At 43.9% G+C, this 14,738-nt stretch overlaps 1 protein-coding gene across 4 annotated transcripts in view; it reads right to left on the reverse strand.

Moving 5' to 3' along the window:
• Positions 1–272: 272 nt before the first annotated feature.
• Positions 273–14,738, reverse strand: part of ANXA2 (annexin A2) — a 41,839-nt gene continuing 27,373 nt past the window's right edge. For 3 of the 4 annotated variants that reach the window (XM_081048576.1, XM_081048578.1, XM_081048577.1), the window contains exons 5-13: positions 12,102–12,215; positions 8,532–8,622; positions 7,577–7,656; positions 6,170–6,229; positions 4,156–4,249; positions 3,489–3,584; positions 2,965–3,023; positions 1,688–1,810; positions 279–649 (exon numbers count right to left, since the gene is read on the reverse strand). In XM_081048576.1, the coding sequence (XP_080904702.1) occupies positions 590–649; positions 1,688–1,810; positions 2,965–3,023; positions 3,489–3,584; positions 4,156–4,249; positions 6,170–6,229; positions 7,577–7,656; positions 8,532–8,622; positions 12,102–12,215 (777 nt within the window). In that variant the 3' untranslated portion in view covers positions 279–589. Of the gene's footprint in view, positions 650–1,687; positions 1,811–2,964; positions 3,024–3,488; positions 3,585–4,155; positions 4,250–6,169; positions 6,230–7,576; positions 7,657–8,531; positions 8,623–12,101; positions 12,216–14,738 lie in introns of all 4 variants that reach the window. The other variant, XM_081048575.1, reaches the window with a different exon arrangement.

Here is a 14,738-nt window from a genome sequence, read left to right on the forward strand (position 1 = left end):
CTTTCTATTATAATGGGGATGTTGTCTTCCTGCGGTGTCCAATACACTAGCTGCTGAGTGGACACTGAGCATTTGAAATGTGGATGGCGTAACTGAAGAAATCCACTTTGTACTTTATAATTTAAATGTACTTAGTCACATCTGGATAGTGGCTACCGTATCAGACAGCTCAGTTCTAGAGCTTTCTTCCTCTAGGGACAGCCTTACCAGCCAAGCCATACAGCCCTGAAGTATGTTTGGTTTTTAAACAAATTGAAAGCGAGGTCAACAAAGCGGTTGATTCTAAAGTAAAAATTCAGTTTATTCGTCTGTTTATGACACAGTACACAAGAGGCAAAGTGTTTCACATCATAGATTTCTCTTCCAGCTCCGTGGAATGTTCTTTTCTTTGGCTAAAAGGAGAGACTACACGGGAAAGCCAGGCAATGCTTAGGCAAATGAAATAAGGGTGGGGAGGCCGGCTACGCTAACATCATGCTCACAAGGCTGGGTACAAGGGCTGTTAGTGGCAAGCTGATTTTCTAGAATTGTTAGCTGGAAACACAGGAGCGCTGTTCCTGGACGCACGCTCGCTCGCACCATCGCGGGCTCAGTCATCGCCTCCACACAGGTAGAGCAGCGCTTTCTGGTAGTCACCCTTGGTGTCTTGCTACATATGGCCAAGGAGAAAAAGGAAATTCAGTATCATGAAGAAGACCCAAACTTCGCAGGGACATACAGGCTTCTCCCACTATTAACAGAGAAGACTCTGTGGGACCTGCCCAGACACGAAGGCTTGGAAGACCATTCCAAACCATCCTATCATCGGAGGTTATGGCTTGGGGAGACTTTCAAGTCACATTATTACCACAAGGGTGAGCGAATGCAAGATACTGGGGATTGACATGGTAAGCGACCAAGGCAACAGAATCCAACCGGCTCTAACTGCTGTCAGGTCCTGCAAACACCACCACTTTTCTCCTTGGGATTTCCCCTTACTGACAAGATAGGGTATTTTCCTGCCTCACTGTGCTGTTTCCTGTCACAGTTCTGATTCTTAAGGTCACATAGATATAAGCTGATGATGTGAGGAAACAATTACTAAGAGTCAAAACATGGCATCTAAACTTTAAACGTATGCCCTAATAAACCTGGGTATATCTAATCCACCTCTAAATTCATCCTTGGTAACCACTGACGTGCCTTTGGAAATGTCTAGATCTTTTAGAAAGGGGGACTGCCAACGCCTGTCTACACATCACGGGACCACGGTGAATGCAATCACTCCTTACGTAGGAATGCTCCGTCCTTCCAAAACAGAGACTAAATTGATGGGAGAGATGGGAGTTCTGAGGAAATGTTGCCAGTCCTATCACAGAGGACTTTTCAAGAAATGGAAATATAACAAAATGTCAAATGTAACTGATCTACGTCTCCTGAGGATGTCAGCAATCTTACAAGGTCATCATCAGGAACACCAATTATCACTGTAGAGTAATAGATGTGGGAAACAGAAAATATTTGCCTGCTTCTATAGGCTTCCAAGACAAATCGTACATGGCACTTTCAAAATAAATGCCTGATATTGGATGATCAGCATCTCTTCTTCAGTGAGTTAGAAACAAAACCACCACTCTGTCACAGTTCTGACAGGCCATCTGTCGGGGCCCCGGCCCTCGGCCAACACAGCACTGCAGGCCGGGCTCACCTGGATGTAGTAGTAGAGGGACTTGCCGTACTTTCTCTTAAATTCAGACCTAATTTTCAACATGTCCACTTCACTGCGGGAGACCATGATTCTGATCAGGACCTTATCACGAGTCCCCTTGCCCTGAAAGTCAAGTAGATGTTCCAGGTTACAATTCACCAAAACAATGTGAATCAATGTTCAGTGATAATTAAAAATGGATCTGGTAAATTTTCTTGCACAGGGAACTGATCTGGATTCTTGATACTGCCCTCTAAGAGATTGCTAAGGTAACAGTGAAACTAATCCGTGAAGAGAAAATGCGCACGCAACACAGCAGGATGGCATCGGCACAGACCCCCACTTGGGGATTCAATAAATGTGAACTGAGCACTAACTACTGCAAGTCTCAGCTCAGGCAGTATGCGACTTTCCCCACATAACAAACAGCTCCCGGCTCTCAGGGGCTTAGAGAGGACACGCCACCACGTTTTCCTGGTGGCTCTCTGCCACTGTGAATGGTAGAGGCAATAAGGACCACTGAGATGACTTCCAGAGCTTCACACCAGAGGCACCAAGGGAAGGGTCATATTTGATATGGAATCTGAGGAGAGATGGGGGAGAGGCAGTGTGGACAAGGGGGTGATCCAGGTAAAAAAATGGAAGGGCTTGGAAGCTGGAAAGCACCAGGCACATTTACAGCATGGAGAAAATGTGATGGGATTATGGGAACAGGTAGTTCATTCAAAGGAAAGTTGCTGCGCTGGCTTTGGAGGCAGCTACACCTAAGTTCAAATCTGACTATGTAGGCTCAAGCAAGCTGAAGCTTTCTGAGCTCCAGTCTCCTCATCGATCAAGAAAATAATAACAGGAAAATAGTAATAAGCCTCAGGTTCCTTGTTAATGGTTTAAGGTGAAGTCACACAATGTCTATTGCATTGTGGTCATTTAATAATCTCTCCTTTTATTCTCGTCTTCACTCTGAGGTCACAGGAGGGAGTCACTAAGAAATCTGGGCAAGAATCAGACACAATCATCATCTGGCATTTTCTCTCCCGGGTACTTTATTTTCTATACACACACACACACACACACACACACACACACACGTTCAGATAGTTCGGAGAGATAGGAGATGGATTTCTGGTTTTCACCTGTCAAATACAACCACAGCTGACTGGGGCGCTCCTAGAGAGTGGGGTTCCTTCCTCCACCCACTATTCAAGGAGACTTACTTTGGGGACACAAAAAGCAAAGCTTATTGTGAAAACATGGACCTCTCCGCAGGCTGTCCTTACCTTCATAGAGTCGTACAGTCGGTCAGCAAAATACAGGGGCTTGTTCTGGATGCACTGGACTGTGGGGAAAAGACAAGGGGTCAGTTACTCCTCCCCCAGTGGGAGGCGAGGTTCAGATCCTGAGGCACAAACCAGATGACCTGACACAACAGGAATGGGCTGCAAAATGGGAAAGGCTCAGGGAAAACCAGGGACACTCTGAAACACTCAGTTTCACTGTGGCTGTAAACCAGGGGACTGCGAGGGCCACAGAAACCAGGTGGACATGAAAGCTTCTCCAATAGAGCCCCTTCTCTGGTTATTTTATTCTTCCTAGACAACTCTCCGTTCTAGCAATTTAAGCCCTTCCTCAGTTTCATATTTAACATTTATACAGTGAAGATTATAAAACCACTCAAATCATGTAAAGAAGCCACACCTCCCAAACACACTTAAATTAATAGGATGGTCATTCATTACTTCCATTTCACGGTTCAATGAAAGCTGATGTCCACCAGGGAAGGGAGGGGGGCATGCGTGATTACCCAGGTTCAGGAAAGCATTTTCCAGGTCTCCCTTGACTTCCTTCTTGATGCTCTCCAACATGTCATAAGGGCTGTAGCTCTTGTACCTTTCAAAGACTAAGGAAAAGCAACAAATCATTATAACAGAGCCACAAACCTGTCAATGATCACACCCACACAGTTGTGTACCATGATTTGGAAAAAAAGAAAAATTAGGACAATCACAGCATCCTAGAGGGTTAAGGGTTGCCATGGTGAACCAGAGCTGACATTGCACCAGTCGCCCTAGGACAGCTGCCCCATGCACTTGTCCTGAATGGCACTGCCCAAGCCATGTTTGAACATCTCCATCTCCCAAGTGGAATGCATTTTATCTGGAAGCTACGAGAAACAATACGTAGCACCCAGCAAAGTCTACTACTTCAACAAATATAGCAAGGTAAAACGCTCCTCGGACAAGAAGGGGCAGCAAGCTAAAGCTCCAAACCATGGGAAATACTGAGGGCAAAGGAGGATTCAAGATGAAAGAGAAGGGCAAATGGACTTGGTGAGGGGAAATGCAAGGGCAATGTGGAGAGTGAACTCTGTCCTGGCAGACCCGAGCCGCAGCACAGACACCCAGCTGGCTGCCCGAGGGGACAATCCATTTTGACCCCTAGGCTCTAAGACCTGTCCGCATAGCACCGACCTTTCTGGAGATGACACACGCTCCGCTCAGTCATGATGTTGATCCACTTTGGAACATCAGTTCCTTTCCTCTTCACTCCGGCATCATAGAGATCCTACGAGCACAAGCAACCAGGAAAGGTAACTACACAATACAAAGCAAATTCAGCAAAAAGGCCATGTAAAAAACTAACAACCTACACATTCAAAATGCCAAAGGAGAAAGGATGACTGCTCAGCAGACATGGGCAAAAATGTACTATTTAGGTCATGAGTCTTAATCAAGTGCAGTCTTCCTTAGGCACAGACAGATCGCCATGAGACTAGATAGTTCGTGAGGTGAGTGCTGTACAAATACCTCTGAATACCTCCTCTGAATACAAAGAAAGGACCAGGAGCTTCTACTCACATATCACATACAGAAAGACAATCAAACGTTCATTAGCGTGTCCAGCCCTCTTCCCTTTTGGCAGTAATAGCAAGTAAGCTAGTGGTCATCTACTGAAGGCAGCTATAGGTCAGGCACCAACACCCTCGCTTCTGAGAGACTGAGGAAATGAGGGAACTGGAAAAGGAGCCGGTCCAACCTTATTTTCAGTTTCTGGAAAACTTAAAGACTATAAATAATGCTAACAAGGGCGGGGAGAAAGGGAGGGAAAGACGCTTATGCAAGGATAGATTCTCATTCCGTCTGTCTACTACCGTGTTTCCATGAAAATAAGACCTAGCTGGGCAAACAGCTCTGATGCATCTTTTGGAGCAAAAATTAATATAAGACCCGGTATTATATTATATTATATTATATTATTATATTATATTGTAAGACCCAGTCTTATGTTATAGTAAAATAACACCAGGTCTTATATTAATTTTTGCTCCAAAAGACACATTAGAGCTGACTGTCCAGCTCAGCCTTATTTTCGGGGAAACAGGGTATCTGCGAGTTGCAAAACCCAACTTCTAGTATCTTATTTAAAACCCTTCTCCACTGCCTGCTAAAAGTGCTGTGTGAAATATACTGAAATTTAAAACTAAGATGCGTTTAAGTAAATTTTGTTCTGCAGCTCTTACGTGTATGTTCAGATAGCTGTTGACCCTCTAGCAAAGGCATGTGGTTCATAGCACTCTCAATCAGCTTAACAAACAGTTCTCAGGGCTTATGGGACTAGAACCAGCAAGAACTCTATTCAGCCGGAAAAGAAGAAAGTGCCTCTGCTCTCCTCCCAGCCTCCCCCACATAAAGGGGCGATAAGCCTTCCTACCCCTGGCTGTGCCTCCACCATCTTCCTCTGCTTTCTCATCATTTACCCTGTAGGTGTTCATTTGTAGCAAATGCACACGAGTGTGCACAGCCCTATCACACCCTGCAGAAACTGGTACTCCCACACAAGCAAAGCCTAAATGAGTGTATGTGAGTCAAATCCAGATCCTACAATTAATACCAGGGATACCTTGTAATAACTATTGCTCCCAGAAAGTGAAAACGAAGCCCACAAACTCTTTGACATTCTTCCTTCCAAAAATGGCGCCTACTTCCCTTCCCACAGACTATGGGCTAGACGTAGTGACTCATCACTTCTAGTGAATAGAGTAGGACAGAAGTGACAGTGTGTGACTCCTGAGATTAGGTCATAAGCACCTCGCTTCCTCCTTGCTTTCTCCCTTCGATCACTTACTCTAGGGAAAGCCAGCTGCCATGTTGTGAGGACACTCAAGCAACATCATAGAGGCCCGTGGAGATACTAAGGTCTCCTGCCAACAGTCATGTGGGTGGGCCATCTCAGACGCTCCTGACCCTGCCAAGCCCAGGTGACAGCAGCCCTGGTCAACACCGTGTCTGCCAAACCACGAGAGGCCCTGAGCCCGAACCACCCAGCTAAGCCTCTCCCTAATTCCTGACCCACAGAAACTGAGAGATAATAACTGTTTGTTGTCTTAAGCCATTACGTTTGGAGATAATCTGTTACACAAGATAATTATTAGACAGGCTATCCAGACACTTATCAGAAAACACACTGAAAAAGCTTGGCACTTACCCGGGCATCTTGGTCAATCAGTTCATAATCAATGACAGAGCCATCTTCTGCTCGTCTACCCTACAGAAAAAAAATAAAGAAGAACATCAAATATACTCTTTTGCAAATTTTTAAACTGCAAATGTTAATTTTTTTCTCCCATTCATGTATGCCATTATTTATTTTACTGAACAAATACTCACTTAAAAATTGTCTTCACTCTGAAGTCTAGACAAGACCAAAAATAGGTAAAACAGTTGTGGCAGTAAAGGGAGCGGTGTGTGTCACATGACCAACCCCTCCTTGGTATCCTGTCCTGGGCTAAGCATCTTACAGAATCCTCCAACACAAAAACTGCTAATGATATTTAGTTCCTTTCCTCAGAGAGCTTACAATCAATCCAGATGGAGAAATAAGCGTGGAACAAATGTGCTAAAACAACACAGTAATCTATGGCTCTAAGAAAATGTGCAATGACAATAAGGGAGAAATCTGTCAGAGAATGTAGTCAGCAAAGTCTGCAGACAACGGAGTACGGCCGAGGTGCACCGGGAAGGGTGAGTCATATGGGGCTAGCACAGGGGAGGGGGAGAAAGCCAGCCGGCACAGGAGGAACAGCACCGGGGGCCACTGAGCACATCACAGGTAAGTGAGGTGCTGCTCAGCGGGAGCAGAAGGTGAGCAGGAGGGATTCCCAGGAAGATTAAGTGAGGGAGAATCAGGGTACAGAGGACTTTTAAAGGAAGTTGACAAGTTTGGATCTGATGCAGCAGAAATGGGTTTTGATCAGGGGAATAAAATGGTGAAGATGAACTGCAAAAATATCTGGATGGCAGTGCACAGGGCAGGTGGAAGAGAAGAAAGCCAGGGAGGCGGCACAGAGTTGTCACACTGACGGAGGTGAGAGGGGACAGGATGCAGGACACTGAGCAATCATTTGTTATCAGGCATTAAACTGCACACTGGTCAGAACTCAGAAGGGAAATGCCTTTTATCCACATTAATGTGTTAACATTAGACCCCCTTTCCCCCCACTCCAAGTAAAGGACTACTTATAAGTGACAGCAGGGGAAAGAAAACAAGAGTGTCACTTCCCACTAGGTCCTAGGTGACCACAGACAGAGGCAAAGTGACCTTCCCCAAGTGGCGTGACAAGGGCTGGCACATACAGCCAGGCCAAGACTTGAGAGCTGCCTATTCCTCTCCTGGTCCCCAAAGTCTGCCTGACCACATGGTTCTGCTGGATAAGAAATCCTATTATACAAAAATGACAACTCTGCAGTGACAGTGCAAACCCACTGTCGGAAACGCAGCTGGAATTTCTGGTGCAGGCACAGAGGACTGAGTTAATTTGTGCCCAAGTATAAAAGGAGGTATGTGACTTGCCTTGGGAGGAAGTGAGGACGAAGAACTAAATGGGAAACTAACCTTTGCGAGGGCAACCATCAGCTTGCGGAAGTCACCAGATGTATCGGAAACAATGTCCTTCTCCAGATCAGTCTTGTACACTTAGAAAACAACACATGTGGGTTTATGCTTCCTGCCTGTACAGCCAGCCACCAACCCACCCTGGTGACCCCCTGCCCTAGAAGCCTCTGAAAAGCAGAAACGGCTCTGGCAGCATGGATCTACCTGCCCAAAGCACAGGGGGTTCCCTAGAATGATTTTTACCTTCATAAAATGAGACCCAGTGTTATTATCAGTGACAACAGACAGATAGGGCTGGATCAAATCAGCTCATCATGGATCAATGACCTCTTCTATAGCCAAAACACTGTTTCCCCAGCTTGGCTATGAATACCCATTTTGAACATCAAAAAATGTAGAGGAACACACATACACACACACACACACACACACTGCACAATGGCAAAAACTAGTAAGAATTAAATAATATTTTTGTGTGAATTTGTATGTTACTCAAAATGACGTCTATATTGAAATGTAGTAACACACATATCTGTAAGCTGTATCGTTTATTCTATCCACACCTCCTATATTGCTTGGGGCACATAGGCCCCCATGACTCTTGCAACAATTATATGACCACAGTCCAGAGCTGGGACCTTCCTAAGCAGAGAGTGGACAGCACCCAATAAATGAAATCTACATACGATACTTTCTACTTCGCCCCATCAGATCTTTTTTCAAGATGTTTTGTTTTCTCTCCTTTCCCTCATATCTATCCTTTTGTAGAAGTTCTAGGGGCACGTAATAATCAAAACCCAGGCCATAAGGAGGTGGAAGAGGGCCATGGACCACAGAAAACCCCCGGGCATTACAGATGGCAGGCATTTCCATGTATGTAATCCAGGCATTCTGCCCCAAACTAGAGCCCAGAAATCGGGCCAAAAGGATGCATCACAGAAGTAGGGCTACTCACTTTCCTTGTAGACTCTGTTAATTTCCTGCAGCTCCTGGTTGGTCCGTGAACAGATGATCTCGATGAGAGAGTCCTCATCAGTCCCCAGCCCCTGTGAACCAGGAAGCATGAACATCAGCAGGGAAAGGCCTCCTGGCCATTAGCCTACTTCTCTGACCTCAGTCAGGTACTGCGAACACGGACTGGATCCATCAGCACGCTCCTTTCTACATTCCTACTGACGGATCTTACTGCATTCCTCAGCCCAAGGTAATGTTATTTTCTATTCCTTTAAAAACGCTTCCAGGGCCGGCCCGGTGGCTCAGGCAGTTAGAGCTCCATGCTCCTAACTCTGAAGGCTGCTGGTTCGATTCCCACATGAGCCAGTGGGCTCTCAACCACAGGGTTGCCAGTTCAACTCCTCGAGTCCCGCAGGGGATGGTGGGCTCTGCCCCCTGCAACTAGCAACGGCAACTGGACCTGGAGCTGAACTGCGCCCTCCACAACTAAGACTGAAAGGACAACAATTTGAAGCTAAACAGCACCCTCCACAAGTAAGATTGAAGGGACAGCAACTTGACTTGGAAAAGGGGGCCTGGAGGTACACACTGTTCCCCAATAAAATCCTCTAAAAAAAAAAAGTGCTTCCAGAAGAAAACGTGGTATAAGGGATACATTTGAGCCCAACTATAGAAATATATATATATATATATATATATATATATATATATATATACACACACACACACATATATGGAATGGGAACAGACACCAGTGAAATATACCAAAATGTTAAAAGTGGTTGCCAGTTGGTGATGGGCTTATAAAATGAGTAACTTTTTCTTCCCATTTTTCTTTATTTTTCAATTTCTACAATCACATGTTATTTTAATAGACAGAAAATAACTTTATAAACAATTCTGCGCTGTAATTTAAAATAAAGGAATATAGAAATTTTATGTTGTCATTTGCAGCCAGCATTGTTAGATTGGAATTAAGTCATTTTTACCAGGGAAAGGTACAGATAAAATTAAATTTTCAGCTTCACCCCTTTGAAATGTAAAACTGGGTTAATGTCAAAATTTCATTCATGTACTTCTGTTTTTGCTTGATTACTATGCACTCTGCAGGCATTTTAGGGAACCATAAAGAAATAATGAAGTGCCAAATAAACCTAGACACCAACTTTATTAAGGAATAAGAATTTGATGGGTGATGTATTCAAATTTAATATATACACTTTTGAGCGTGCCAGACAGCTTGAAAGGACTCAGTGAAACATGTATTTCAAAGCTGGCTTTATGATCAAAGTCAAGATTTAATAATCAGGATTCTCTAATTCTTGTCTTTCCGAAAATGGAAATATCACTTTGAACTAAGTAGAATTACAACTGTTTAAAATGTAAATCAATTATAAGGTGTTAACACAATAAGAAACTTACTTATCCACATGAAAAGTATATTAGCTATTGATTAAACTTATTAGAGTTTGTATGCCCCTGAAAAGTAGTTTGTGTAATATAAACTAAGCCTCAGGTTAATGATTAATTTTGAATTTTATTCTTAATCTAATCTATGAGCCAATCCCTCTTCCTCCAGTTTTTAATCATGAGTCTCAGAGGTTCTTAGCAAAGCCAAAATTTCTTTCCTTCTTAGCAGAAGGTCTATATAACATTCTATACAAATGTTATAGAATGACTACCAAGCATCTTCAAACATTTTAGAGGACAGTTTTTCAATCTCAAGGATAACAGGAAATATAGCCTAAAAATAACTCATGCGTTGGAAGAAATGCTATATTCTGACATTGTTGAAATATAAAACAGATATAGCAATATAAGATGTTTTATTCCATCACTGATACATAGGTGTTTATATCTGAGAATTCTAGTAGTGTTTTTATCCCTATAGTCAAAGGTGACCTTGATAATTTCCCAAACTTGGCCCAAGCTTTCCACAGATTGTCCCCAATTCCTATCACAAGGGCAACTTCTACTGTAACATATGGCAGATGTTGCCACTGGTATTGCCAGAAGTCAAAACAGATTTTTTTTTTTTTTAAAGCATAGTTCAGTTCATGTCACTTCAAGCTTTATGGATTTCAGAAGGGTACTCAACTGTGATAGCTAATGGGAGAGCTTGGCACAAGGTCAAAGGCTTAGAAGTTAAAGCACCTTTCATTGGGCCCAATTACATAGATTACAATGGTGACTGACAGCTCAAACAGGTCTGCTTCAAGTCACTAATCTTGGTCATTGATACTAGCAAAATTGTACGAATCACAACTAAATGAATTCTTGATGAAAATAAGATAAATTGAGCTGAAGTGATGATGGTCAGAAGACACCTAGGCGAGGCCAGCTCATCTATGGCGCCCAGGGCCCCAAGACTCAGATTTCAGGAGTGTTCTGTTTATCAAGCAGGATCAAGTGATGTTGACATTTTATCATTCTTAATTATACCTTCCCTGCAATATAGCCCTCTTAGGAAACTCAGAGCACGTCTGCTTAAATAAACTGAGCACAGCTTGGGCTAACCTGGAGAACTGAAGGAAGAAACAAAGATCTCATAACAGATCTTTCAGCAGCCCTGAGCTATCAAGTTCTAAACCCTGGAAATGCCCGGTGTGTGAAGTTTCCTCACTCTCGGAGGTGCTCTCTGGGGAAATGGATGGCAACTGAACTGTGACATTAGCTCTGGTGACAGGCTTACAGCTGGGTGTCTTCATAATTCAGGAACAGTGTGGCATCACAGAAAACACAATGGGACTTACAATAAATCAGAACTATATAGCTTTCCCCCTAAGGCAGAGGCTTTACACAGTTTTATCAGCAGAGGGCAGTATCAGATTACTCAAAGTGCTGCAGGAACACTAGAAAAAGGGCTTTCCTACACTTTGCTGTCACACGCATTTATGTTGATGCAGCTGTTACATGTATGTAATACTTGACTGAGGGTTTAGGTACGCACAAAGTTCAGAGGGGTTCCAAACTGGAATTTTTACTGTCTAATCTAAAATTCCACGTTCAAAATAACTTTGAAAAGAAAAACGAAAGATAATATGTGCTATGTCCAATCCTTTGACCTAAACACAGGTACCATTCATGATCTGAAATCACCCTTTATAGGCACTGTATATTCTGATTTTGCCCGAATCGGAATCAAACAGTAGGATTGACAAGGAGATGGGCAGAAAAAGAAACACCCAAGAGACCATGGGCAGAATTTGCAAGCTTCACTTAACAAAAAATCTGAGTTTTACTGCTGCTTGGTATCACAACAAATCATTTTTAAGGAGGAAGTGTAATCAAGGAAGTAGTTTTTCGAAATGGTATTTCAATTGCCCAGGTGCCAAGCAGTAGCAGCTGGTAACTGACTTCTCAGCATCATGAAATTTCTTTAGTCTTAGAAAAAAGTAATTGAAATATTTTTGGTACGAATTCTGAGCTTTATAGCTTCAGTTCATTCAAAAAAGGATGGTTCCAAATGAAAATTCAACAAAAGTGAAAATCACCTAATTACACTCAGAAAGCTGTAATTCACAAATATTAATGGCAGATTTGACAGAGATTGCATCTCACACGTGTTTACCTTCATGGAGGCTTTCAGCTCCGAAGCATCATACTGAGCAGGTGTTTTCAACAGGCCCAAAATCACCGTCTCCAGGTGGCCGGACAAGGCTGACTTCAGTGCTGACGCAAGTTCCTTCAGAAAAATTGGGCAAGAGCATGGGAAACTTGGTTGGTAACCAATAGTCTCTTTAACACTGGTGAGTCAAATAACAGAGGGACAAGTTTGTAAAGCAGATTGTGATTCTCTCACACTCTGGGGTCTTGGGTCAAACTACCTCTCAACTGCACTCCCTTCAACAGACCCAGATGTCAGAAACCGAAAGATCAGTCTTTGACAAAATCCCTAAATCCGAGCTGATTTTGCCTTCTCCCCAGTCATCGAAAGGAAACCAGAGCAGTATGCAATTCCTCAGAAAGCAATGAGTGGGAGGGCACTTTTCAATACACTTGTGTGTGGAAACAGCCCACGAAGACCAGGTACTTTACGGGGTCAAGGCCCCTTCTAAGAAGGAGCTGGTTTGAGTAGGAGCCTCCAGGGAAGAGAGGCCCCATGACCTGCCGAGTTCCTCCCGTAAGAGATGTCTGTGCAGCTGATTCCGGGGTGGCTCCTGAAATCTCCAGAAGGAAACAGAGGCCCCACCATGGCTGGAAGGGGCTCATGAAGTTTCCCTTGGATGATGCAAAACCCGTCATCCAAGACTGAGTGCATACCTATTTATCCACACCAAGTTGGGACGGGGTGGAGAGTGATGATGGAGACCTAAAGCCCTCAATGACCCCCTGGACGTCCCCGCTGCATATTACTTCTTAAGGGTTCCATGTCACCATTCACACAGATTTGAAGTCAGAAGTCCACACACATGGATGTAGACAGATACCCTAATTCATCGCAGTTCTTAATGACACTGCCTCAGGGATTAAACTTCCTACAGATGACAAGCATTGGGTGACAACTGCACTCTGCTGTTGTAATTATTTTCTTCTCTTTTCACTCTTCCCCTCCTCTTCTCTGCCTTCTTTCTCTCTCTTCTGCTTTCCAGCAGCACCCTGTGGCATGTACAATGTTCAGCCCCTAGAGGCACTTGCAGGAGCTAAAAAGAGGCGAAGTACAGCCTGCGTCACAGAGCATCTTCTCAAGTCATTCAGAGCGGCTGAGAACTGAGATGAGTCTTAGAAATCATCTGGCCCGACCCTTTCACCACCTACTTTCTCCCGCTTCCCGCTGTCCTAGTTACACATAGCACTTAGGAGGGGACATTAAAAGTAACACCTTCCAATAATAGCACCAATTTTCCAATTTGGAACTTTGACGTTAGGTCATTCCAAACTTAGGCTACCTTTGACACTCCCCTCTCTCCATTCTCTGTTCAAACCTCAAATAGCATTTGTGTACCTACTGACTTCTACTACTACTATAAATTCCTTCTGGGCATTCAACTTCCTGCTTTTCACAGCGTCTAGCACAAGGCTTTGCACTTAGCAGAAATTCCAGAAATGTGAGGTAAATAAAACATAACCATTCCTTCTATGGAGAAACCTGGCATCTGCTTGAACATGAAAGCAAAATGAAAATCCACACTCTTTCCCACCTCCTCTCAGCTCCTACTAGCTCTGCCCGTGTTGCTGAAGTTCATCCTCGTGGCAGCCTTGGTCCATGTCCCTAAGTAGTCTGCAGTACGTGGTTTTCTCCTTCCTTTATGAAGTAAGCCCCTCATTCAAAACAGTAAGGTTCTGCCGCCAGGGTTTCCTTCAGAAATTATCTCAAGCCGTTCATGTATCTTTCTGTAGAAGATGACAACTCTCCTTAGCCTAAGGCTGAGAGACATCACGAATCAGGACCATAAACTATCCCCAGCACACAGCAAATCCTGTCAGGTCACTGAACCCTGCCATGGTTCTGCTAGTATCTTCCTTCCAACAGTAAGAGCTTTGTCCTCCATCTATCTGATCTGACATCAACATCCAGGCTTCTGTAATTCTGAGCACACACCCAAGCATGTTCCACACCCCACCCTGTACGTGCCAGCTGAGGAACAATTATAGGCTCGCTGTCCAAAGAGGTGGGCCTTCCGCTCCAACCGAAACTCAGCTCTGCCAGCTCACAGATCCTTGTGAGAAACTGGAGAGAGAAAACAGTCCACTCTGCCTGTCTACAGAGGAGTAATCTAAGTCTAGGTGGAAGAATTTTAATACACACGGGATGAAAGAAGCCAGATGCCTTCCTATGTATGTCGTTTCCAACTGTTTTGGGAGATGTGGGAGGGAGCAAGAGCAGGGCTTGCTTGGCCTGCAACACCCCGAAAGCTGGTCATGTCAATCCCAAGAGCAGAAATGTCTTCCAGCTCACTTCCACTGCGGCTATGAGTGAAAGCCCTAAGTCAAATGGGAGCTGCAGGAAGCCATGCTTCCTGCACCATCCACGAAAAAATCAAAAGCTTTTAATAGCAAGAAGTTAAAAATAAAGCAGCCCATCCTTAAAAATAAAATGTCCTAATACTGACAAAATAAAGGAGGAACAAGCCCTGGGCTGTTCTTTAACCACTAGTGGATAAGTGAGAGAAAAAGCACACAAAGACCCTTTAAATAGTGGGAGCGTGGCATGCTGAAGATATCCTGGTAGACCAAATGAACTACTAACTAAATCTGTTTGTGGCTA

Source organism: Rhinolophus hipposideros (assembly GCF_964194185.1).
Source record: "Rhinolophus hipposideros genome assembly, chromosome: 5".
Classification (NCBI taxonomy): domain Eukaryota; kingdom Metazoa; phylum Chordata; class Mammalia; order Chiroptera; family Rhinolophidae; genus Rhinolophus; species Rhinolophus hipposideros.